Source organism: Ailuropoda melanoleuca, chromosome X (assembly GCF_002007445.2).
Source record: "Ailuropoda melanoleuca isolate Jingjing chromosome X, ASM200744v2, whole genome shotgun sequence".
In the NCBI taxonomy this organism is placed as follows: Eukaryota; Metazoa; Chordata; class Mammalia; order Carnivora; family Ursidae; genus Ailuropoda; species Ailuropoda melanoleuca.
The window spans coordinates 35,741,425-35,766,850 of record NC_048238.1 but is presented as its reverse complement, the minus strand read 5'-3'; the positions used below and the strand labels follow the sequence as shown (position 1 = coordinate 35,766,850).

Genomic DNA, 25,426 nt, shown 5'->3' with positions numbered 1-25,426 from the left:
TTTCAAGACCCACCAAACAACCTAGAATTAGAAACATCAGCAGGGTTGTCATTGAGACTTTTTCAGCTTCTGGTAAGGCTTTATTCCTTTGTGTGATTCAGCCACCCTGGCTAAAGCACGTTATGCCTACCCTCTTCAAGGAACTCATTATCCTCATTCTACCTCTTCTGTGAGCTTCTAGAACAGAGATTGCAACTTTGCAAGCTTTCAGAGCCCACCACACATCTTTTTTTCAAGTGAATAGCTAGGTACCTGTCCTTCTCCCCAGAGACTATTTTTAAGCTCCTCAAATGTTGGGCAACAACCTAATTTTTATGACTCCCTTTGAAATGATTAAAAGGGAGGTTCACAGAAAGCAATAAAAAATTGCTTTTGTTACTTAGAGGAGGGAAATTTTTATTGTCTGGCAAGAAGAAACAGAAGGAGTACAGCATTATGGGAAAGCATGGGCTCTGGAGCTACATTGTCTTGGGGGACTTGCAGCTCTGACACTTACTAGATGTGTAACCCTGAGCAAGTCATTTATTTTTTTATTATTATTATATTATGTTAGTCACCATACAGTACCTCCCTGGATTCCGATGCAAAGTTCGATGCTTCATTAGTTGCGTATAACACCCAGTGCACCATGCAATACGTGCCCTCCTTAAATTCACTGTGCCTGGGTGGTTCAGTCAAGTGATCATCTAACTCTTGATTTTAGGTCAGGTCATGATCTTGAAGTTGTCAGATAGAGCCCCACCTTGGGCTCCGCACTCAGCACAAGTGTCCTTGTCCCTCTTCCTCTGCTCCTCCCCCTTGCTCCTGCACATGTGCGCTCTCTCCCTCTCTCTCTCTCTCAAATGAATAAAATCTTTTAAATAAATAAATTCTCTGTGCCTCAGTTTCCTTATCTGCAAGATGGGGATAATGATAATAGCTAACTTATAGGGCTATAAGAATTAAATGAATTAACGTATAATAACAGAACAGTATGTGGCAGTCGTAAGTGTTCCATACATATTATTTGTTATTAACCTTATCATTGTTGTTATTGTTTTCATTATGATTCTTTTTTTTAAAGATTATTTATTTGAGAGAGAGTACATGCAGGGGGAGGAGCAGAGGGAGGAGGAGAGAATCTCAGCGAATCTCAAGCAGACTCCAAATCCAGTGTAGAACCCAAGTCGGGGTTAGATCTCAAGACCCTAAAATCATGACCTGAGCAGAAATCAAGAGTCCGTCACTTAACCAACTGAGCCACCCAGTCGCCCCTGTTTTATTATGATTCTAATGTTAATACCTTTGACTTGGTATTCTATTTATGAATAACTATAATTCTGAAATGGACACTTTATACCATTTTAGCTTTTTTCTAGTCATTGCCATTAACCTTTTGAAGTTTTTAAAAGCTTTTTTTTTTTTTAAGATTTTTTTTATTTATTTATTCGACAGAGATAGAGACAGCCAGCGAGAGAGGGAACACAAGCAGGGGGAGTGGGAGAGGAAGAAGCAGGCTCATAGCGGAGGAGCCTGATGGGGCTCGATCCCATAACACTGGGATCACGCCCTGAGCCGAAGGCAGACGCTTAACCGCTGTGCCACCCAGGTGCCCCTGAAGTTTTTAAAAGCTTTATAAAATGTGTAGACAGGGCACCTGGCTGGCTCAGTCAGTGGAGCATGCAACTCCTGTTCTTGGTCAGGGTTGTGAGTTTAAGCTCCACATTGGGGATAGAGTTTACAATCAATCAATCAGTAAGTCCATACATACATACATACATACATACACACATACAATGTATAGAACACCAAAACCTCACTGGATAATTTCTGTTTATGTATTTCTTCCAAAGTAATTATGCTTAGACTATTCCAATCACTTTGATTAGTATTTTCCCTCACAGTATGTAGAGAGAATCTTATACTTGTAGTATATTGTAATATTTACTTCCCTTCCATTACCCGCCTCAAGTGTCATTTCCGTTATGAGATATACTTCTTTAAAGCAGTGGCTCTCCAAGTGTGGTCCCCAGACCAGCAGCATCGGTACCACCTTGGAACCTATTAAAAAATATGAATTCTCAGGCTCTAGTACAATCGGGAAAGAAAACGAAATAAAAGATAACCGGATTGGAAAGAAAGTAAAACTGTCATTGTTTACTGACATGATCCTGTACGTGGAAAATCATAAGAAATCCACAAAAAAACTAATAAAAATAACAAACAGGAGTACATGGGTGGCTTAGTCAGTTAAGTGTCCAACTCTTGGTTTTGGCTCAGGTCATGATATCGGGGTCTTGGGATCAAACCCCACATCAGGCTCTGTGCTCAGCATGGAGTCTGCTGGAGAATAGTTCCCTCTCCCTCTCTTCCTACCCCTGCTTGTGCTCTCTCTCTCTCTAAAATAAACAAAATCTTTAAAAAGAAAAAAGAAAGGAATAACAAAGAAGCCCAGCAAGGTCACAGGACACAAGATCAGTATACAAAATTGAATTGTATTTCTATATATAAGCAGTGAATAATCTTAAAATTAAGAAACAATTCCATTCACAGTAACATCAAAAAGAATTAAATGCTTAAGTATAAATTTGACAAAAGAGGTGCAAGACCTGTAAACTTACGTTGCTGAGAGAAATCAAAGAAAAGCTAAATAAATGGAGAGACATTTAATGTCCATGGATTGGAAGATTCAGTATTAAGATGGCAGTGTTTCTCAAGTTGATCTATAGATTCAACACAGTTTCCTGCACAGAAATTGACAGATTGATCCTAAAAATTCATATGGAGATGCAAAGGACCTAGAATAGCCAAAATAATCTTGAAAAAACGACCAAGTTGGAGGATTCATACTTTGCACTAACTTAACTATAAAGCTACAGTTATCAGGACTCTGGTACCAGTATGGGACAGGGGTAGACATGTAGATCAGTGGACAGAATTGAGAGTTCAGGAATAAACCCTTATATTTATGGTCAGTTGATTTCAATAAAAGTGCCAAGGCAATTCAATGGGGGAATGAGTAGTCTTCTCAACAAATGGTGCCGGGACAATTGGATATCCCATGTGCCAAAAGAGACATAAAAGGCCACATATTGGATGTTCCATTTATTTGCAGTATCTAGAATAGGTATTGATATCTGTAAATCCATAGAGACTGAAAGTAAACTGGCAATTGCCAGGTGCTGGGTAGTGACTACTTAATGGGTATGGGGATTTGGGGGTAGGGGGAGGCGATGATGTTTTGGAGCTAGACAGAAATGGTGGCTGCACAACATTGTGAATGTACTGAATGCCGCTGAATTGTACACTTTAAAATGGTTAATTTTATGTAAATTTCACATACCCCACTTTTTTTTTTTTTTTGACCAGATGACAAAATACTCTTCTTACATACTGGTTGCCTCTTCGGGGCCCTTAAGGGATATGACACATTCCCATAGTAACAGTGACTCACTGCACCACTCAGCTCACCCAAGGGACCACCCCTCCCTCGGCTGCAGTTATGCTAGAGGTTGGAGGGGCATCCGTTTATTGAAAAAGCCTCGTGGTTGATTGTGATATGTCCACCTTATTGAGAGTCATTACTCTTAAGCACAAACTGTAATGGTTCTACAAAATTCCATCATATTGTATTTATCATAACTTAATTAACTAGCTACTGGACACACAGATCTCTTCCAGTTTTCCACAGCCATGAATACTGTTGTATTGTCTTTTCATTAATAAACCTTCGTATACCTACGATTATATTCTTAGGATAAGTTCTGTGCTAGTGGAATGTTGGCATCAAAGTATATATGTGTATTGAAGCCTTTTGATCTCTATACATAAGTTGCCCTCCAAAAGGCTTATTATACCTGTTTGAATAAATTTTTATGTATTTTTGGTGGTGAGTTTTACTTTTGAGGTTGAAACTTTTTCTCATTCTAAAAGTCTTGTGGAACTTTTTTATGCCAGAATTTAAAACATTACTCATTTTACTTAGATGAAATTTCAAGATTATGGCTCATTATTCATTACAATAATACCGATACTCAACAATCAGAAAGTGTTTCTTTCCATATTTGTACATTCATTTTAACATTTAACCTCTCAACAGGCTACAGGAGATGATAAATCCCTAATGGGAAAATTATTTGAACAATTAGCGTTAACATCATCTTCAGACCATCCTTCACATGTAGATTTTAAAAAAGTTAATGGAACCCTGCATGTGATTTGAATTATCACACGCTTCTTTTTATTCTCCTCTCTTTCGTTATTTTGTTTTACATCTTTGAGTGACAGAAAATTTGTGTTTCTCATTTTGATTACCAGACATTTCAGATGTTGGGTTTTTTCCCTCTTTTTGTTTTACACTAAGCTCTAGAATTTTAATACTTAAAAAAAAATCCTCTACAAACAATACTTCCTTTAATAAACTCCATTAGGCCTCAGTACAAGACTAGATATGAGAATCATATTTTCTCAAATCGAATATTAGGATGCATGAGACAGACTATGATCTAGGACCGTCTAGAAAATCTATGCTCTAGGGGTGTCTCTTAAAGGAGACACACCTGTACTGTAACCCTGGGTGCCGTCTACTTGGATTTACTGAGCAAGGAGTCAGGTTTGGGGGGGTGGGCACTAGGGGAATGTCTGTCAGCATCTGAGCTTGTCTAGGGAAGAGGCTCAAAAAAGAATCTGTTCTAGAAATCATCTCCTTTGCTTCATGAGTTATTTCTACCTCTAGAAAGCAAATTTCCCTACAGTGAAGCATGTCAAAGAAATTCTGTTTAAAAAAAAAAAAAAGCAGCAGCAATAGGGGCACCTTGGGTGGCTCAGTCGGTTAAGCATCCAACTCTTGATTTCGGCTTGGGTTGTGATCTCAGGGTTGTGAGATCAGGCTCCACTCTGGGCATGGAATCTGCTTAAGATTCTATCTCTCCCTCTGCCCCTTCCTTCCCCAGCCCTCTCCCTCACTCGCGTGTGCACATGTGCACACTCTCTCAAGAAATATATATATATATATATAAGCAATATTCTGTATTTGGGTAAATTTATTGCATTCAGCTCGGGAGGTGGTGAGTTGAATCTATGCGATTCAATTTAAGGGACAAAACCATTTATTCCTTACACTATAAATAGAGAAAGTGAGGGAGATTTCTGGTAACTTTCTATAATTTTCCTTTATTGATTTTGCAAATTGCAAAGGTATAGCCCATATGCTTCTGTGGATTACCAGTCAGTCCCTCAAATTCCTGAACTTTGCAGAACTAGAAAAACTTTGTTTGGGAATGCCATTTTCCAATACTTGACAGAAATGTACTATACATGCAATAGCCACTAGCCATCTGTGGCAATTTTAATTAATATCAAAGAAAACTTTACGTTTGATTTCTCAGTTGCACTAGCCACATATCAAGTGTTCAGTACCACGTGTGGCTGATGGCCACTGTATTGAATGGTCCAGGTGTAGAACATTTCCATCATCACAGAAAGTTCTATTATACAGCACCATCTGGAGTCTTGGCACCTCCAAGAGTAGTGCTTACACCTAAACATCACCTTTTGAGAGGTCAACCAGGAAGCTTTTATTAGCTGCCTTGTGGCAATCTTCCCCTTTCTATTAATTCAACCAGAGCTAACTTAGGGATTTATCAAGGACCTTTGCACCCTAATGAAAGCATTTACATACAGTCCTCTCCTGTAGTGAGGAGTGGTACAGAGGCAGTTACGTAGCACAACAGTTGTGGGTTCCAGCTACTCAGAGCAGTAAGTCTGCTATCCAAAACGCACCAATGATTCTGAAAAGTGAAAAGTGTTATCCTGGTATGAACAGTTACGTAAATAATAATTGAAGTGATTTTGATCTTTCTCTTGATTTTACAAAGCAATTCTAATGATTTCTGACTCTGAGATATTGAATGTATTAATTCCTAAGTTAGGCAGTCTGGCTTTTGAAAGTTATTGTGTACATTAGAAGACCATCTTTATAAAATACTTTTCCACAGACCCAAAAAGATTCCTAAGGTACCTACTCTGTGCAGTTGCTCTTAAATACAGTCATACCTACTACACTTCCAAGTCTCATTTTTCAGCTTCTTCAGAGAAGATAGCACAGCCTCCTTGAGTCAGATATCCGAACTTAATGTTATAAAATTCCCAGTTTTAGACCTGAATTTGAGTTCCATTTGAGTACCCTATGCACATAGACCATGATGACTAGACCAAATGATAATGTTGCCTGTGACTGTATGGAGAGACACCAGGAGCTCTGGCATAATCAGTCATCTTACATCATCATCATCATCATCATCAAGGACCCAATTCTTACATGTAATCAACCCAAATCCTTTAACATTTCTACCTTGAAATGATTTTCCAGCCTTCTGGTCATCTCTTTTCAGTCTCAACCTCTCCAAGTTCTTCATCCTTTTCAAGGCTTTGACTTCAGTGTTCTGAACCCTAATAAGATGATCCTTTCTCAAATTCTTATGTGACACAAGTATTTCTATAACCCTGTGATGGGTTTTGCCCCCTCAGTATATTACAATATAACTGTGTGTTATTTTGCCACTTGGGTGCAAAGCCAGTTATTCTACATGTCATCTCAAGACTTGTGTTTTGTATTTAGACTTTTTAAAATGTACCTCTCTGCTTTTGTGCCTGTCAGACGTCCTGGTGCTTGTTTCTGAGCTCAGGGCACCAAAAAGGAAGTATTGGTTTTTGGCTGTTGTCTTCAAGTCAGCAGTTCATCTGTATTCACTCTCCTGTTCCTTTCTCTTTTTTTAAGATTTTATTTAACAGAGAGTACAAGCAGGGGGAGCAGCAGAGGGAAAGGGAGAAGGAGGCTCCTGACTGAGCAGGGAGCCTGTTGTGGGGCTTGATCCCAGGACCCCAGGATCATGACCCGAGCCGAAGGCAGACGCTTAACCCACTGAGCCACCCAGGCACCCCTCTCCTGTTCCTTTCTTGATAACTGTGTTACCTCCTTAAGTGCATTCAGTAGTTTAACTTAGCAGAAGTCTGAGCTAACCATTTTCTTGTTTTCCACTTCCTTAAATGAGACACAGAATCATCTAACTAGGAGCATTCCCTTTTGATGTTTGACATATTAACAATAGTTAGGATTGAGTTGAGAATTATTACTTGTAGTTCTCTCTCTTTATTTAAAAGACTTAATTATTTGAGAGAGCAAGTGGTACGGAGGGACAGAGGGAGAAGGAGAGTCTTAAGCAGACTCTGTGCTAAACACAGAGCCCAACATGGGGCTCGATCCCACGACCATGAGATCACAACCTGAGCTGAAACCAAGAGTCAGACGCTTAACCAACTGCACCACCCACCCAGGCACCCCAGTTCTCTTTTTGTTTGAATTTAGAATCTGCCTAATTTGCTTAGTACAAAATTGTATCTTTAATGTCTGTTATCTTAGAAGATTGTGAATAGTCTTCTTAACTCACGATTGTTATGTTTCAGAACATACTAAAGTATACCTTCCAAATTAAAGTAGATAGAAAGCTTCTTTGTCGAGGACTTAATAAACTGGGAAGTTTGAAGAACTACCTGTATAAAATCTAAATTGATGTTGTACCCAGTCTCTTTCATAGCAATAATGTAGTACAAGAGTTGGCACACTATGGCCTCAGCGCCAAATCTGGCCCATAGCCTTTTTTTTATATATAAAGTTTTATTGGAATATAGCAGTGTACACTCATGTACATATTGTCTGTTGCTGCTTTCATGCTACAGTGGCAGAGTTGAATAGTTGCAACAAAGACCATATTCCCTGCAAGCCTCAAATATTTACTATCTGGCCTTTTACAGAAAAGGATTTTTGAGTAAAAACCCTTGAACTGGGAGAGTAGTCAGTCAGAGGACCTCAGTTCTGTCTACGCTTGATTTTATCTCTTAAGTTGGCAGCAACCTTAACAGGTTGCTAAGCCTCTCCGGACCTCAGTTTCCTCACATGCAAAATGAGTCTCTTAGAATGAATCATCCCCTAAGGTTATAATTCTGTAAATCCATAAACTGTTTTGGAACCATTTTGCTGTTTTACATAATAGCTTTGCATTGAATATTTGAACCACATGAAGTCACTGAGTTTAGAGAACTAAATAAAGAAAACTGCTAACCATAAGACAGATAAATTAGGAACTTGCTACTATTGTTTTAAAAGAATTTACCTCTCTCAAGGCTCTTTTAAATAGCCCTTTCTTGGCATGAGTATTTCTAGATCTTTGATCACATTAGTAGCTAGAACAGGCCCTGAAACATAAACCCAACATATCAAGAAACTCAGTTGAACTTCATTTGAAAATAAAAATAAAGCATCTCTAAAATTTAGTTTCAGTGTGTGGGAAACTTCTGATATATAAAAATTCCATTTCCACCCAGCTTTTAGGGAACGTGTGTATGTGAAATGAAATAAGCTTCTACCGTAGAAAGAAGAACTCAACATTCAGTGCTGTTTTTTCCTCGTGGTAGCTGACTATAAGATTCCACACAAGGACCTCTAATGCATTAACCTTAGACTTTCAGAAATCTAAACAGGTGGGGCGCCTGGCTGGCTCAGTACAAAGAACATGTAAATCTCAATCTCGGGGCTGTGAGTTCAAGTCCCATGTTGGGTGTAGAGATGACTTAAAATAAAATCTTAAAAAAAAAATCTAAAAAGTTGCCTGGAATGGTATTACCAAGATCACTTCTCGTTTTTTGCCCTTCCCTTTCTGCATTCAGTTCAATTCATTTCAATGTGTATTTGTAGAAAAAAACCCTAACATGCCCCCCACAAAAAATGAACCTTGTGGAAACATGTTGCTATTAATGTTTTCATATATTTAATAAATGCCTAAATGCCTACACACATAAAAAATTTATCTTTCTCCCTCCTCTCTCCCTTTCCCTCCCTAAGAAAAAGTGGGGAGATACCACCTGGGTGGCTCAGTTAAGTGTCCAACTCTTGATTTCAGCTCAGGTCATGATCTCAGGGTTGTGAGATTAAGCCCCATGTTGGGCTCCACACCGGGCATGGAGCCTGCTTAAGATTTTCTCTGCCCCCAATCTCTCTTAAAAAAAAAAAAAATCATTCATTTCAGAAAAATCTGTGAGTTCAATATTTAAAATTTGGACTACTTAAGTGATTTGATACTTAAACTACCTAAATGAGCAATTCTACTTAGACTAGCATAAAAGCTGTGCTCATGTTCTAGCTATATATTAGTAGGCCTGGTGATGGTTTACATTTACAAAATGGCTTACGGTTCGCAAAGCACTTTCACATATTAAGCCTTTTGACAATCCTGTAAGGTGGAAAATGGCAGCTGGAAAATGGCAGAGCCCAGGAACATACCCAGATATTCTGACCCATGCCTAACAGACTCACAGAATTGAACACTTTCACAAAATAACTTTTGTTACTGCTCTTGTTACTGACACAGTTCCTGACATTTTTCTATCTAGCCGTCCGAAGGGGTGTCACACACTCAATATGACAGTAACTCTCAACTAGGAATCAGGGGAAGCTATGTGTGCTATTTAAAGAGTCACCTGTAGTTGGTTCTGCTGTGCAGCCTGATTGAGAATTACTGTACTAGAGTAACACATAGTCATTGTTAACAAAAAGGGGGGGGAAGATTTTAAAAAAGAAAAATGACTCATTCTTACTTCCCAGAGATAATGCTATTAGCGTTTTGATATATGTTCAGTCTTTTATATCTGTATTAATCTTTTTTTTCCAAATATGAGATCATACTGTAGATTGTTTTAAAACGTTTTTTATGTAATTCACAAGCATCTTTCTGTTTTATTAAACATCCTTCAGCATCATTTCATAGTGACTGCAGAATATTCCATTTTGTGGTACATGTTGAGTTCAAGATGTAAATGGTTTCATATACTTTCCCAGTCCCCAACAGTGTCCTCCTTGTATATGCATATATGATTAATTTGAAGGAATCCAAAATCATTTAAAAGCTCCCCCTCTTCTAGCTGTCGTCTCCTATAGGTTTGACTTTCTGAATACTCATAAGTTTGTTACTGAACTTTTTTGTATTTATTTATTTATTTAATGTTTTTCATCTTTTTGTTTTAGGGTGCAGTGCTAGCGGCTGTGTCAAGTCACAAATTCAACTCATTCTATGGGGATCCCCCTGAAGAGTTGCCAGATTTTTCCGAAGACCCTACCTCCTCAGGTAATTGGACCGTTCATTCATTCACCAGCGTGAATTATTTGGTGTCTCCATCCTTTCTCTGCCATTGTGAATAAACTTTTCCTATGAATCTAGTCAGATCCCCCAAGGAATTCTAAGGAAGTTTGTCAGCAACCAAATCCCATCCACATGTGTCTAGTTCCTTTTAATTTTCCTACCAAAGTTGCTTTCCCTTGCTGCTCTAAAACCAACATTTTACTTTTTTCTTTTTACCTCAGAAATACTTCTTCCCCTTTCCGTACTCCAGACCCAACATTGCACTTCATCCAGTCCAACACTGTGGTCAGTCTTTTTGGATCTTTCTGACTACCTTATACCCCAACAGAATCTTCTGATGTAAGATTTTTCCCAGACAACCATAGCAGATCAGATTTTGGGACAACCCTGCTTTTAGTTTTATCTTTCAATGTAAACTGTCTTGTGACTTATCTCTCAAAACAATTTACAAGTTCTTCTCTTTTTATAAAGTCTGTAACACATGTATACAAGCATTCAGGAGAGAAGAACACAGAAGAAGAGTTACCTATTCGGATGAAATGTATATAGGTACTACTGTGGGGAAAAAAAACCCACCAATGTTCACAAAATTATTTTATAAAACACTCAGATTTCCATTTTTATTAGTGAGGTATTCTCAAGGATCATTTGTTAAAAATCCACAGTATCCATTTATATGTTTATGTAAATGCATGTATATGTCTACTATACTCTAAATTTCATTGATGTACGTATATATTCACGTCTGAATCATATGTCCTCTGCCCTCACCTTTTCTTCCTTCTCACATTAGAGTCGCTCAGTATTTGCCATGTGGTTGACTTTGGGCTGTTGGTTTGATTTTTGTACTTTGGGGGCTGCCCATTCAGTATTCACATATTACCATTGGGACTCAAGGCCCAGGACCCTTCCTAAAGCATGAGTTGTTTGTCCTTCACTATTAGCAATCCAGGAAGAATGGATGTGCCAATGCTTCTTTCCAGTTACAACTGTGAGCATTTGTCAGTGTTTATGGTTCTTCCTTCTCTCTGTTTATACACCTCTGTGCACAACCATTCACATGCACCACTTCTTACCAATTGGTATGTGCTTATTACACCTTGTGGAAAAGAACAGGATCACGTTTCCCATTCCAGCAGCTATGTAGTTCCTCATTTTGACCTTTACCAATTGGGATGTGAATCTTCCTCTTTTGAGTAAAGGTGATTTCCAAAAACAATCAGAAATGAGAATCTTAGAAAAGAGTCTCTCTGAAGAGAAGGTCTTGCTGGTTTCCTCTTGCGCTGACTCTGTGATTATCCAGAGCCCTTACCACATGAAGGGCAAGGCTGTGCTTCCAGGTGTGTTCCCCCATGCTCCCTGTTGTTTCGTGTCTGTCTTTTTCTCTCCCAGTCCATTTTGTTCCCTCCACCTGCAGCATTTGGGTTGGCGTTAGCTCATATGTCTCTCTTCTCTCCTCATACTCAGTTTACACTAGACCCATCTGGGGAGGGAGTGGGATCCAGTAATGGTTTTATGTCATACTGTGACTACATGATACAGTCACAAATTTGGTGGAATAGATTGAGAGATTGTAGGTCAAGATCTAGTACCATTTTCATCTTTAGAATCAGGACCGGAGAGCCGTGTGGTCCTTGCAATAGCTTCACAGACCTAATCTTTAGTGTTAACCCCTTAATATGTACCTCTGCCCAGCAAGAGTTTAATGAGCTCTTAAGTGTCCCCTTCTGTTAAAGAATCGGATTTTTCTTTTAGGGAGAGGAATTGTCTATAGTTATAGACATGCTTATTTTCTGTTAAATACATTTTTATCACCCAGTTTTTTTGTTTTTCAGTACAATCTGTAAATGATGTGGTTGAAATAGTTTCTGATTGCAGCATTTGCTTTTTAAACAAGAAAGAGATTTCCCACACTGTCTTGCGGGTAGCCTGCAAGCTCTCGAATTAGTTGTTCACAATTTCACATTCCCTCTTGCTTCCTTTTCCTGCAGTCACAACCTTCTTTTTCCTAAATTTATGGATCTTAATGATCTTGTAAGCAATCTATAACTTCATTTGACATGCAAATGGCTGTCTCTAAAATATTTTTAAATAGCAGGCTGCTATGAATAAAAGACAGAAGAATCATTATGCCGGATACGTGTCTGATCACCTCCCCTAAATGAAAAGGAAATTTTTTATGTATTCAGAAGTCAAAGACAAAGGAACAATTTGAAGAAAATTCTAATACTTTCGTAACTTTATCACAGCTATCAAGAATTATTCATATGTTCCTAAAATTAATTTTTTTTTTGTTTTTTTTTTTTTTTTTTTTTANTAAGCCATTTAAAGGGAGGCATTGTACTATTTTTTCATCATCATTTATGAAATAGCTCTACCAGCAAACTTCTCCGCAACCAACAGTGATGGTTGTATGCTTGGTTGCAGAAAGCCTATTATATATTGTCTGGACTCACATAAGAGCTTTACACTTTCATAAATTAACACACCTGTATTTTCATTTTTCATTTCATTTTTTCATTTTTAAGCCTAAATTCTTGTCAATTTAATTCTAATCCTTAAATTCCTCATCATTTATTTTAAGTTTCAACATTAACCGTTCCACTATCTTTCTGTATAAATCCGCATGGGTTTGTTTTACAGTACAAAGCACAAAGCACCTTTCAGCATTACCTGAAAGTTCTTGCAAGCCCATGGCAAAAAGAGAAAAACGATCAGCAAACCTGTGTTTGTTGGGGGGGGTGAGGGGGCAGGGAAGGAGGGGTTAGAGAGAACAGTGTAAGGTCACCACCTGCTATTTCTTGAGGGCAGTCTGTTTTTCATCTTTAGATAATACCTGTTCTATTCGTTCTATGAAATAATGGTAAGTAGGTCATTTTCTTTAATGACCTTGCTTGAAAAACTAAAATCCTATTTTGGTCCCCCAAAATTCTATTTAAAATCACAATTTAAAAACGAATTTAAAATTAATGCATTTCCTGATCTGTCATCAAAAGAGTCTAACATGCTTAGCTATGCTATTTACATTGTAAAATAATTTTTGTGTAAGCAATTATTTTTTCTATTTTATCAAAATTAGTCCATTATACATTCACTAGAATTTGTTGAGTTTATTCATATGATGAACAGTGTATCATTCCTTTGTTAACAATCCAAAGTAGAAATATTTTTTTTCTTGTATTTCAAATCAAAGAAGTCAGAATCCGAACCCAGTGTTTTAATGACTGAAATCCTTAATAGTCTCAGGGAATGTGCTTGTGGAGCACAAGGACTCACTTCGGGCTCAGCCGGGGGAGCGTGCTTCTTGTGGCTCATCTACTGGGCCCAACTGTAGCTTGATAACCTGCTTGCTCTAAAATCATACTGTTTGTTGTTTGTCCATATGCTGCCTTCCTCCTAGGACTTCTAGCAGCAGAAAGTAGGTATCCCTTCGTTTTCCTCTAAGCTTTATCTCTTATGCAAGAGTGTTTGGCTTTGCATGGTTCATAAGCAGCTTGACTTTCTCCTTGGCTATTTGTGTTTAGATGTTTGATTATGAATTTTAACACTGCCTGACTATAAAATCAAAACGTGGCTGTAATGATTTCCTGAGGCACTGTCATACAAATAATACTAACTTCTCACTTTCATAAGAGGAAGATAGGCAGTGTTAAAATTTTAACTGCACTTAATATTATCTCCCATCTGAATTTCAAGCACAAATACATTAATTTGGGAGAAAGGGTAACATTTTATTTTATAGTTCACTTTCAAGAAAACTTTCAGGGTAAGTGAATTTTCCTTTGATGATTACATAATCTATAAGCGGTTTTTATTACTTTCTATTACTGACTGAATTTTTAATTAATATGGAGCTGTGAAATAAACTCCCGAATTCATGTGTCTCGGCAACTTTTACCATCAGAGAGATCATTTATAAAGAGTAATATAATGGCTAGATTTTAATTACAAAAGGACACGATTTGATTATGTGACAACATTAAAGTAAAAAGTATGTCAAAAAAATTAGACACACACACAAATGAGTACAAGTAATACTAAGGCAATCTGAATAAGATGGGTGGATTGTATCAATGTCAGTATTCTGGATATGATATTATACCGTAGTTCTGTAAAATGCTACCAATGGGGAAACTGAGCAGGGTATACAAGGGATCTCTGTATTATTTCTTAAAATTGCATAGAAATCTACAATTATTTCAATAATTTCAATTAAGACAGTAGAATGAACCTTTACCTCTATGTTGTGCTTACTGGGAGGAAGTATATAAGAGACAAAGATAAATTAGAAAATTTGGATGCTAATAATTGAATACATTGTCATATTCTTTTGCATTTGTTACTTGTAGCTCCAATTACAGCTGATTTAATATAAAAATCTCACAGTATGTTAATTTTCTTTTGCTCTGTATTGAATCACTTCAAAGCAGGATTTATCCTCTCACAGTTTCTGTGGGTCAGGAATCTGGACGTGGTTTAGCTGTGTGCCTCTGGCTTGAGAACTCCCATGCGACTACAGTCAAGCAGTTGCCAGGGCTGCAGTCTCATCTGAAGGCCCAACTGTGGGAGGTGGGGAGAGGCATCCTCTTCCAAACTCACTGTCATGGTTGTTAACAGGCTTCAGTTCCTTACTGGCTATTGAGCCTCTCCATAGGGCTGCTCACAACACAGACGCTTGTTTCCCCCAGCATGAATGACCAAAGAGAAAGGACAAAAGTAAGAGTGCCCAAGACAAAAGCCATGGTCTTTATAAACTCATCTCAGAGTGACATCCTATCATTTCTGCCCTATTCTCTTCATTACAAGTGAGTTAAGAAGTCCAGCCCACACTCCAGGAAGAGATTTGATTATACAAGGGTGTGACTACCAGGAGGCAGGGATGTTGGGGGCCATCTTAGAGGCTGTCCACCACATATAAGTTAATGACTATTAAAATGTCACTTTAGGAGCCTCTTCTCCTTTGTACCTGCTTTTGTTTCTCCAAATTTAGCATGCCTCTCCTTTTTTTTTTTTAAGTAGACCTATCATGTCATTTTGAAATGAAAGCATCTTGAGGTATCAAGTGGTGCTTTTCCTTAGTTGTAAAGTTTTATATGAATGGGCACTTAACCAGCAGAATGTTATTTAAAGTACTTTGACAGATTTGTGCCCAACGATGCTGCTGTTTAAAACAGACCATTTTAACAAGCATAATGACATTAGAATTAAAGCATCTGTACTCTGATAGAATCCATTTGCAGAGTTTACTTCTTTTAATTAATACTAAATTTTGAGGTGTCTGCACGATACACATAATCTAAAGGATTTATCACCATGTGTAAGTTTTCAAAGCTTGAATTGGATGTAGTGCAATGCTTAAGTCCAAAATACAATTTCCACTACAGGATTCACTATTGCATATAACTTGATTGTTAACCAGAATTTGCTTTGTACAGTGGGAATAAGAGCTGTTGTCCAGGGGGGAAGGGGAAGCATTTGACTGCAAAGGGACAAGAGGGAACTTTTTTGGAGAGATAAAAATGTACACTTAAATTGGTGAATTTTAACTTAATAAATTATACTTTAGTAAGCAGATTTTTTTTAAAAAAGGCTGTTGTGCTTATGGGGTGGGGCTTTGATTGGGTGATAGGAATGTGTGTGTAGTGGATTCAGTGTTGTATAAATGGGATTGTTAATACAACAGGAAGGAGGATTGATTAACTCTTCAGAAAAAGCTAGACTAGATTCAGATGCTGAATTTACTCAGAGATACTGGGTTTTATAGCTATACCTATAATTTTTTAAATATACAAATTTTACTGAAATAACTGCGCATATATGTGTATGCAGTTATCAGATGTATGTAGTATATACATTTATCAATATTCATTGAATGGTACACTTAAGATATGTATATTTCACTCTGTGTATATTTTATGTGAGACAGAAAGAGAAGTATTAAAATCGATGCTGAAGTGTTAGGCGTGCAGTACAGTAATGTCGACCACTCTGCTGCTTATTTTGAAACAAATGAAAAATAACCTGAATTGATGTTCACAGTTAAAGTGTGTGATTATCTACCTAATTTTTAGATACAAACTTGATTACCAAATGAATTGTGCAGAAATTAAAATACTGTCCTGAAGGCAGGGTTTTGTTACTTTCTAATAAACTTATCATTGTGCAAGTTTGGACCAAAGCCTACAAAAACAAACCTTATATGGGAAATAAAATTGAGATTAAAGAGAAGATAGAAATTGGATAACCTCTCACTACCCAATGCAAATTATTCAGATGTATTGCTGAGGGTGAAGCATGGTTTCCAGAGGAGCCAGTCTGTAGTCGAAGCACTCTGTTACAGACTTGACTTTGGGCACTGCTCTGCTGCCCACTGCTACGGCCCCAGAGTCACATGACCCTGTGGAGCCTCCAATCTTCCAAGTACAAAAACACTTGCCTACAGGATGGGGTTACTGTGGAATCATATAAGGTAATGAGTATAAAAGCACTTTAGAAGTTATAAACTGTCATATACAAATATAAGTATCAAGCTAATTTTATTATGGCTTTAAGGAAGTGGGGCTGTAGAATAAGCTGTTTTCTGTGGTTAAGTGTGGTGTTATAATTCTTCAGAATTGACTCAGAAAAAAAATTGTTTTAATCAAACACATTTCATTGTGTCTTTTTGTACAAAACCCCCTAACAAAGTGCAGCCTGGAATACAAAAGTGAATAAAATACCTACAGTCCTGCCCTTAAGCCGATTGCCCTCCGAGGTGAACTACTCATGTGCTATTTATTGATTGATTTTTTTTCAAGGCAGTTATAACTTTATTCAGAGGCTTTATAGAGGAAAAAAACCATCCTTTTCAGTTTTCGAGAAAAGTGAAGAGTTCTTTCAGATATGACAGTATTAATCCACAAAATAAATACTAATAGCAGTTAAGAGCCTATGTGCGTGTCATGCTGTGTTAGGTTGTGTTGTCTTCATTATTACTACTGCCTCAGTGTTTAAAACAAATAGCAATGGAAAAGCCCCAGAAGTGTCTTCATGTATATTTACATTTTGCACATAATTATGGGACTTTTAGATGGGCTTGGTCCTGAACTGCAGGTATCAATGATACATATGTATCACACAAAGAATGTTTTTCTGTGGTTCTGCTGCTCATACCCAAAGAAAGAAAGAACAGAACTAGAATCGGGGGTGGGGAGGTGTCAATGGAAGGTGTTAAAATGGTCAAGGATAAAGAAACATTTTGAGGTTAAACCAAAACTATGTGTTTATTCAATGTAAAAGATAAAGGAGAAATGGAAGAAAAGCTGTAATTTTCCTGCCTAATTTCAGAAACTTAAAATTTGGGGCACTTTTCAGAAAAAATAGGTAGCTCAAGTCCAGCTATGGAAATGCTTCCTCTCATGATTGAAAACCCACAAAGTTAAGCACATTTGGGTACAAGGTAAGACTCTAAATCAGTCAGAAATGGTGACAAGATCCAAGGAGGGTAAATAGACCCATTGAGCCTGATGGGTGTTGCCTCCTGGAAACACCGGCTAAGAGATGCCTCTGTGCATTCCAGCAGAGCGTTCGCTACGTAGAGCCCAGGGGTAGGTTGAATTCCTGCTCGTCCATCTCCTCTCTAAGTTTGTCCCAGCTCCTCGCGAGGCAGCCTGTTTCTGTAACGCTTTGTTTTTTCCTCTTGTATATCATTTACTTCAGGGTGTAGGATGCCTGAGAGCCCCATCCTCAAGGCCAGGGATCATACCTATTTTCTCAGAAGCCCCTGCCTAGCACCTGGCAAAAAGCAGGAATGTTCAATAAAGATTTTGGTTATTGGGGCCGGGTTCTTTTCTACAGTCCATATCTATGCATAAACCACATAGAGCTTCTCGACGCTGTGTCTCCTATTTCCTAGTACAGCCAATTCGTGTAGTAAGTCAGGCAGAGTGTAGACTTCAGAGCCAGACACGCTGGGGCTGAGTCTCAGTTCTACCATTTCTAGCTGTGACCTTCCTTGACTTCTCTGAACCTCAGTTCCCTATCTAGAAAGGTCAGGTAATATATCTACCTTACTGCATCGTCCTGAGGATGTGCCTGGCACATAATAAACACTTGAGAACTGGAAGCCCCTGTTGTCGTTGTTATGTTTCTTTAGAACTTAATTCAGTGCATATTTTGTGGATGTTCTAAAATGAATCAAATACAGATATGCCTTAAGGACCTCACAGCACAGAAGAGTGAACAAGTGCACACGTAGGGTTGCCCGTGGAGCATGCACACTGCTGGGACAGGAATTGCATAGCACTCTGGGGTTCATAGACCAGCAGGTGGTACAGCCAGAATAGCTTCCCAGGGGTTAGACCTACCATCTTGGTATTCACTAGATACAAGGTGGTTTTATTATCATCTTATAGTATTAATAAACTGCCACCTAGATTATGTATCTGCATAAGTGATGCTGGTGGAGACTGTAAAAACTAGGCAAGGTTCCACTAAGATAACTGAATGAAAATGATAATTAGGTTTCTGTAGTATCTGTTGAATTTTTTTAATGTACAAAAGGCATTTCATTGGTATTTCTGTCATTGCAGTTTTGTTAAGTGCAGAAGTTTAGAACTGGCTTTAGTGACTGTATAAACCTGGTATCATTTAACTCTGCTACTGATGATGTGCTGGGGTCAGGGGTTCTGTGCGACGTTTGGAACTAATTTCTTCACATCATCTCTTGTTTTACAAGGCTTTCAGTAAGAGATGATGAGAGAGCCGGCTTTGAACTAATTTCCAGAGTTTTTCCCCTACTCAGGACAAAGTAAAAGTCACCAGAAGAGCAGGTTGAACGAAGTGGATTTGGTTAATACCTTTTTAGGAACAGCAAGGGAAATGAGGACTGATTTGTGCCTTGTACCTTTTTTTTTTTATCCTACCTAATATCCACTTGATGCTTTCAGTGAAAGAATACCAAGAGCCTAGTAGGCATAATTATTCAAAATTTGAAAGTATCCACAGTCCCTTCAATAGATAAATGGTCAAACTTTGGTACATCCATGCAAGGGAATACTACTCAACAATAAAAAGGATTCAGCCGTTGATGCCCACAACCTGGATGGATCTGCAGAGAGTTATGCTGGAGAAAAAAAGCCAATCACAAAAGATTACATACTGCATGCTTTCATTTGTATAGCATCCTCGAAATGGCAAAATTATAGAAATGGAAAACAGATTAGTAGTTGCCAGCGGTTCAGAGGGGATAGGTAGGAGGAAATGAGGATGGTTATAGAAGGGCCAGATGAAGAATCCTTGTGGTGATGGAAATATTCTGTAGCTTGCCTGTGTCAATGTCAGTATCCCAGTTGTGATGTTGCATGAGTTTTACAAGATGTTACCATTGAGGGGCACTGGGTAAAGGGCACATGAGATCTCTATTATTTCTTACAACTGCATGTGAATCTACAATTATCTCAAAAAGTCAAATTTGTAAAAAAAAGAAAAAAAATAAAAAAACAATAAACAAAAAACAAAAACCACAGTATTTTCCATGTGGATAACCGCTTGATTTGTGGCTTACACCCTGAATCATTAACATAATGAAATGTTACTGCAAAAAACAGTTGCTTATATAGCAACTTTTTCTATTGTAGAAAACTTGGAACATATGGACAAGAACAGAATGAAGTATAAATAGGAAAATAAAGATCACTGCTGTTATGCTCTTGGTGTATTTCATTGTTTTTCCCCCCCTGAGTTTGTATATGTATTTTCTTCAGGCATAATCGGGAATATACAGTTTATGTGGTTTTGCATTCTGCTCTCTTGAATTTACTATCATGAGGATTTCTTTATGTCTTTAAAATTCTTCAAAAGTAATTTCCATTTGGCTATATACTCCATTATACGGATGTTCTATACTTTGTTTAATCATTCTCTAAGTATTTGATATTTTCCCCCATTTTATATGATAAATATCCTCATACATAAATCTTTTTTGTGTTTCCTATTTTTTCCTTAAGGTAGGTTTTTGTAAATGGAATTACTGAATCAAAGTACAGGAGCATTTTTAAGGCTCTTTGATACATGTTACTAGATTGCATTCTGGGAAAGTGATACTAATTTACATTCTTACCAATAAGTGCATGTGCTTGGATGAGGTCCAAGACCAGAAGTAATTAGAAACAGCATAGAGTTCCAGAACAGAAAGAGTCAAGATTTTTATCGTTATCTAAAGCAGAACTTCTGAACCTCAGCACTATTGACATTTCGAGCTACATAATTCTTTCTTGTGAAAGGCTGTCATGAGCATTGTAGAATGTTTAATAGCATCCCAGGCCTTACACACTAGGTGATAGTAGCACAAACCATCCCCAGTCATCACCACAGTTGTGACAACAGAAATGTCTCCAGACTGCCAGATGTCCCCCCTGGGGGCAAAATCACCACTGGTTGAAAGCTACTGATCCAAGACTTACATGTGCAATGAGGCACTTACTGTTAGAATTTCTCAAACACTAATGCTCCAAAGCCTAGCCTCTTCAGGTTCTTTCTCTGGAGTCCGTATGTGCATGTTGTCTGTAGAGTCAAATATGCTTATCATTTCTTTAAAGCTGTGTAAGTGACTTTGTTGCTCCCCAGTATATATCTTTCCCTAATAACACCTCTCTGAATTCCTGGTTATAAGAAGAAATTTAAAGAAAGTGATCACACTACCATTTCCTTTGCCCTGCAAAAATGAGTTGCCCTAATATATAATATGGTATTTGGAAGTGTGTCAGTCAATACGCTTAGCCTTTGTCTTCGCCTTTTGAATAAAAAGGGCCCAACAGATTGAGAACAACTAGATTCCCTTGACTTTGTCAAAGGAAGGAGAAAGAATTCATTGGGGTCTTTACTAACTTCAGTTTGAGCCTTAAAAATCCTAAGAAGCTAGGACTCCTGGGTGGCTCAGTTGGTTAAGCGTCCGACTTGCTCTCAGCTCGGGTCTTAAACTCAGGGTCATGAGTTCAAGCCCCGCATTGGGCATGGAGCCCACTTAAAAAAAAAAAATCCTAAGAAAAATACTCTGTTTTTCTCTCAGAGCTACAGGTGGCTTTACCTTCCGTTCTTGATGAGATACACTTGTACGAAAGGCTCACCTGTGTTATTTCTGTAATATTTTAAAACATCATGGGGTCATGGAAATGACACACTTTTCCTGAGGTATAACTTGCTGCACCCAGATATTCCAGTAACTCAATTATAGTTGATGAATTTCTTTAATTCAAGTAAGACCAGCATCAGTGTACTTTGAAAAATGAAAAGCTGCACAAATACATTGTCACAAACAGAAACTCACTGAAAATACTCTATCCTTAAGCGGTATGAAATTCATTTAAGTCTATCCAGTAAAGACATGAACCTTTGAAGTTATGTTTGTTGGTCCATTGTTCTGAAATGCAAAATTGAGGTTACAAAGGTGAGTTTGACACTGACTTTCTGTACTGGCTGTTTCTTTTCTGTTTGTTCCCCTTAGGAGCGGTCTCGCAGGTGCTGGACAGCCTGGAAGAAATTCACGCACTTACAGACTGCAGTGAAAAGGACTTAGATTTTCTACACAGTGTTTTCCAGGATCAGCATCTTCACACACTACTAGATGTAAGTCTGTCTGGGTTTTTTTTAACTTATTTATTTTTAGTGAATTGAGTATTTAGTGCCCCTCTTTTACTTTACATGAATTTCCAGGCGTCCATCATAACAGTCCATTTTCAGTCTTAGGTCTGTGAGAAATGTGGGAAATCATCCATTATAGATTCATAACTGAAATAAAGTATATATAGTATAAATATAAATATATAAATATAAATAAGTACATATAGTACAAAAGCAATGTATCCTAGCAAGTCACCATAAAAATAATTATATGTGTGTGTATATATATATGCATATATATATACATATATATGTATATATATATATATACACACACTTGTGTGTGTGTGTGTGTGTGTGTGTGTGTGTGTGTGTGTTCTGTTAGAAGAATCCCTCTACTCTGGAGAAACACTCCTAAACAGGTACAAAGATTCAGGGACATGAACATTAATCATAGAAGGTCGGTAAGAGTGAACATAAGGCAACAGTGAAATACACCATGGCATATTCACTCCTAATAAGGAATATTAGGCAGCAGGTGAAAAGAATGAGATGGGGGCACGTGGGTGGCTCAGACAGTCAAGCATCTGACTTTGGCTCAGGTCGTGATCTCAAGGTCCCAGGATCGAGCCCCATGTCGGGCTCCCTGCTCAGTGGGGAGTCTGCTTCTCCCTCTCCCTCTGCCCCTTCCCCCACTCGTACTCTCTCTCTCTCTCTCTCTCTCAAATATATAAATAAAATCTTTTTTAAAAAATAAAACATTGAACCTGAAGCGTGAGTGTAAGAGCGAGAAAAGTAAAAAAAAAAGATACTGTGCAGTAGACACACACATTCCATAGTTAACAGTGCTGGTTTTCGTAGACTTCGTCTTCTCCTTAAAACATAAGAACATTAAATATGACAGGCTCCACTGACAGCAGAGTGAGATACAAAGAAAAGTCAGAAGCTGAGAGTTCATATCTGCCTTTACTTCAGTCACATTTTAAGTCGGATCCCTTTCTTAGGTAACTTGGTTGACTTCAGCAGTGAAAACTTTCTTAGTACGTAGTAGTCTGCTAGTACAGGTTAGTCTTTTTACAAGAAAAACCTTCCCTTTATAAGAGAATGGTATTTGCTTTAGGGTGCCTAGAACTGTTAAACTCTGGCTAACGCAACATTCCCCAGAATGTATTCTGCAGGATGTTGCTCTGGGAGATAGTGATGAGTGTCGCCATGGAGGAGGAAGGGAGTAGATCTTAAATGTATTGGTTAAATTATGTGTTCACTAAAAAAGTTAGGGAAATGCTACATTCTTTATCCTTTTATACAGATTCAGAGTGGATAATAACATATTAACAGCTCTGAGATGTCCCATAGTGAAGAAACCGGATTGACTTTAATAGCATTTCTCAAACTAATTTGGGCACGGAACTTTTATTCACAATCTTGTCCAATTGATGAGGACCAGTTTGGGAAACACTAAGTTAAGAGCATTACATTACGTTTCAACTTCACACTAAGTGCAGTCATAGGTAACCTACAGTTGCTTCTCCCATAAATGCAGTCAAATCAAATTAATTATCAAATTTTAAGAATTAGTTTGGCTTTTTTATATAGTGTCTCTGTTAATCAGGCCTGACCAACTGCTATAGCGTGCAGTCCTAAAATTTGTGTGGCTTAACGAATAAAAGTTTATTTCTTGCTCACATCGTAGTCCAGTGCAGGTAGATGATTGCGGGGGGCGGGGATATCTTCCACACAGTCATTTAGGGATCAGGCCTCTTCCACTGTGTCATTTGTACCCAGCAGCAGATGAACGAAAATGGAGAATTTTGCAGGCTTATAGTAGGAAATAGGCTATATCACTTCTGCCCACATTTCAATGGCAAATACTAGTTACATGCCTACCTAGCTGCAAGAGAGCTGGGAAACATAGTCTTAAAATGTGCTAAGTGAAATAAGCCAGACAGGGAAATATAAATACTGCATGGTATCAAAGTCAAACTCCTAGAAACATTAGAATGATGGTTGCCCCAGGCTGGGGGTCTGGGAAATGAGGGGAGGTTGCTAAAAGGGTACAGGCTTTCACTTATATGATGAGTAAGGTCTGACGGTCTAATATATAACATGGTGACTGTAGTTGATAAATTGTATAATGAAATCTGCTAAGAGAGTAGGACTTAAGTGTTCTCATGGGGCTCCTGGCTGGCTCAGTCGGTTGGGCATCCGACTCTTGATTTTGGCTCAGGTCATGATCTCAGAGTCATGGAATCAAGCCTCATGTCAGGCTCCACATTGGGCATGGAGCCTGCTTAAGATTCTCTCTCCCCCCCCTCTCTGCTCCTCCCCAGCTACGTGCATGAGCACTCTCTTTAAAAAAAAAAAAAAAAGGAACTTAACTGTTCTTACAAAAAAAAAAGTTAAATATGTGACGTGAAGAATGTGTTAATTAACTTGATTGTGGGATCCTTTCACAGTGTACACATTCATCAAATCCTCACGTTGTACATATATTACAGTTATGTTTGTCAATTGTCAGTAAAGCTAACAAATGGCCTCAGGAGGATAAGGAAATGGGTCTTCTCTTTAGCGTAATTTATCTTAAGTAATTTGAGGACGTTTTCAGATAAGTTTAATTTCAAATACCTGTTACTTTCCTCAGGTACCAGAAAGCCTTTGAAATTCATTCTGTTTTGTGGAGAGCTCTTAACATTCCTTCCTCTTCTTTATTCATTGGCTTCTTTATCTATTGTTGTCTATCATTGCGTCATAGGATGCAGAAGGTTTTCACAAATGTGAATTTCCCACAGAAGTCCTACCCTTTACTGGAACTAGCAAGTGGGATATTTGAAAGAAGCTATAGCGGAGCATGGAGATTTGGTTTATTTCAGTGTACTCAGTGGTTAGGTCATTGCTAAGATCTACTAACCTTTTAGATCACGAACTTTTTGTCATTTAAAGGCTCAGCGAAGCCCAGACTGGTTTTCAAGGGTATATTTTTCTGACTAATATAACAAGGTATCTGAGTCCACCCAGCTTGAGACAGCAGGGGAGATGGAAGAACATCGCTAGCTTCTACAAGCAGGGGCAGATGCTCAGACATAGACTGGACTTTGGAACCGAGTGGGGCCGCCGCTTATTGCCCAATGCTAAGCCCTTCAGACCTCACTGAAAACATGTGCTTTGAGTAACTGCTGCGTTCTTGGGTCAACATTGTCACAACTTCAGAAGAGACTCCTAGGTGTTAGGGAGGAAAAACATGCTTAAAGTTCCTTTGGGTTCTTAGGAATTATAAACTTAAGAAAGTGTCTACAATGTCAGCATCTGCCCTATCAGTGCATCTCAATTGGAAAAGGAGCACGGGGACTGAGAAGGCACGGTGCCCAGTAAAAAGATGCCATGTCTGCAGAATTTTGCAGACAGGTGCTACGGGTGAAGCCCAGAACCTCCCACCCCCTGAAATGACCTGATTGTAAGGCCGTTTTGGGGGAGTGCTGGGATCTGATTATCCAAACTGACCCATCCTTCAACAAAAAGCTTTAATCATCATGAATGACCTAAGCCATCATTGGAATGTGCTCTCGTGGGGCGCCTGGATGGCTCAGTCATTAAGCGTCTGCCTTCGGCTCAGGGCGTGATCCCAGTGTTCTGGGATCGAGCCCCACATCGCCCCCCCC

At 38.3% G+C, this 25,426-nt stretch overlaps 1 protein-coding gene across 13 annotated transcripts in view; it reads left to right on the top strand.

Moving 5' to 3' along the window:
- CASK (calcium/calmodulin dependent serine protein kinase) overlaps positions 1-25,426 on the top strand; it is a 350,328-nt gene that overhangs the window by 243,153 nt on the left and 81,749 nt on the right. For 9 of the 13 annotated variants that reach the window (XM_019804606.2, XM_019804597.2, XM_019804589.2 and 6 more), the window contains exons 10-12: positions 10,058-10,157; positions 13,573-13,590; positions 21,655-21,776. In XM_019804606.2, coding sequence (XP_019660165.1) covers positions 10,058-10,157; positions 13,573-13,590; positions 21,655-21,776 — 240 coding nt within the window. The remainder of the gene's footprint in view (positions 1-10,057; positions 10,158-13,572; positions 13,591-21,654; positions 21,777-25,426) is intronic. The other 4 variants (XM_019804579.2, XM_034648751.1, XM_011230613.3 and 1 more) reach the window with 1 other exon arrangement.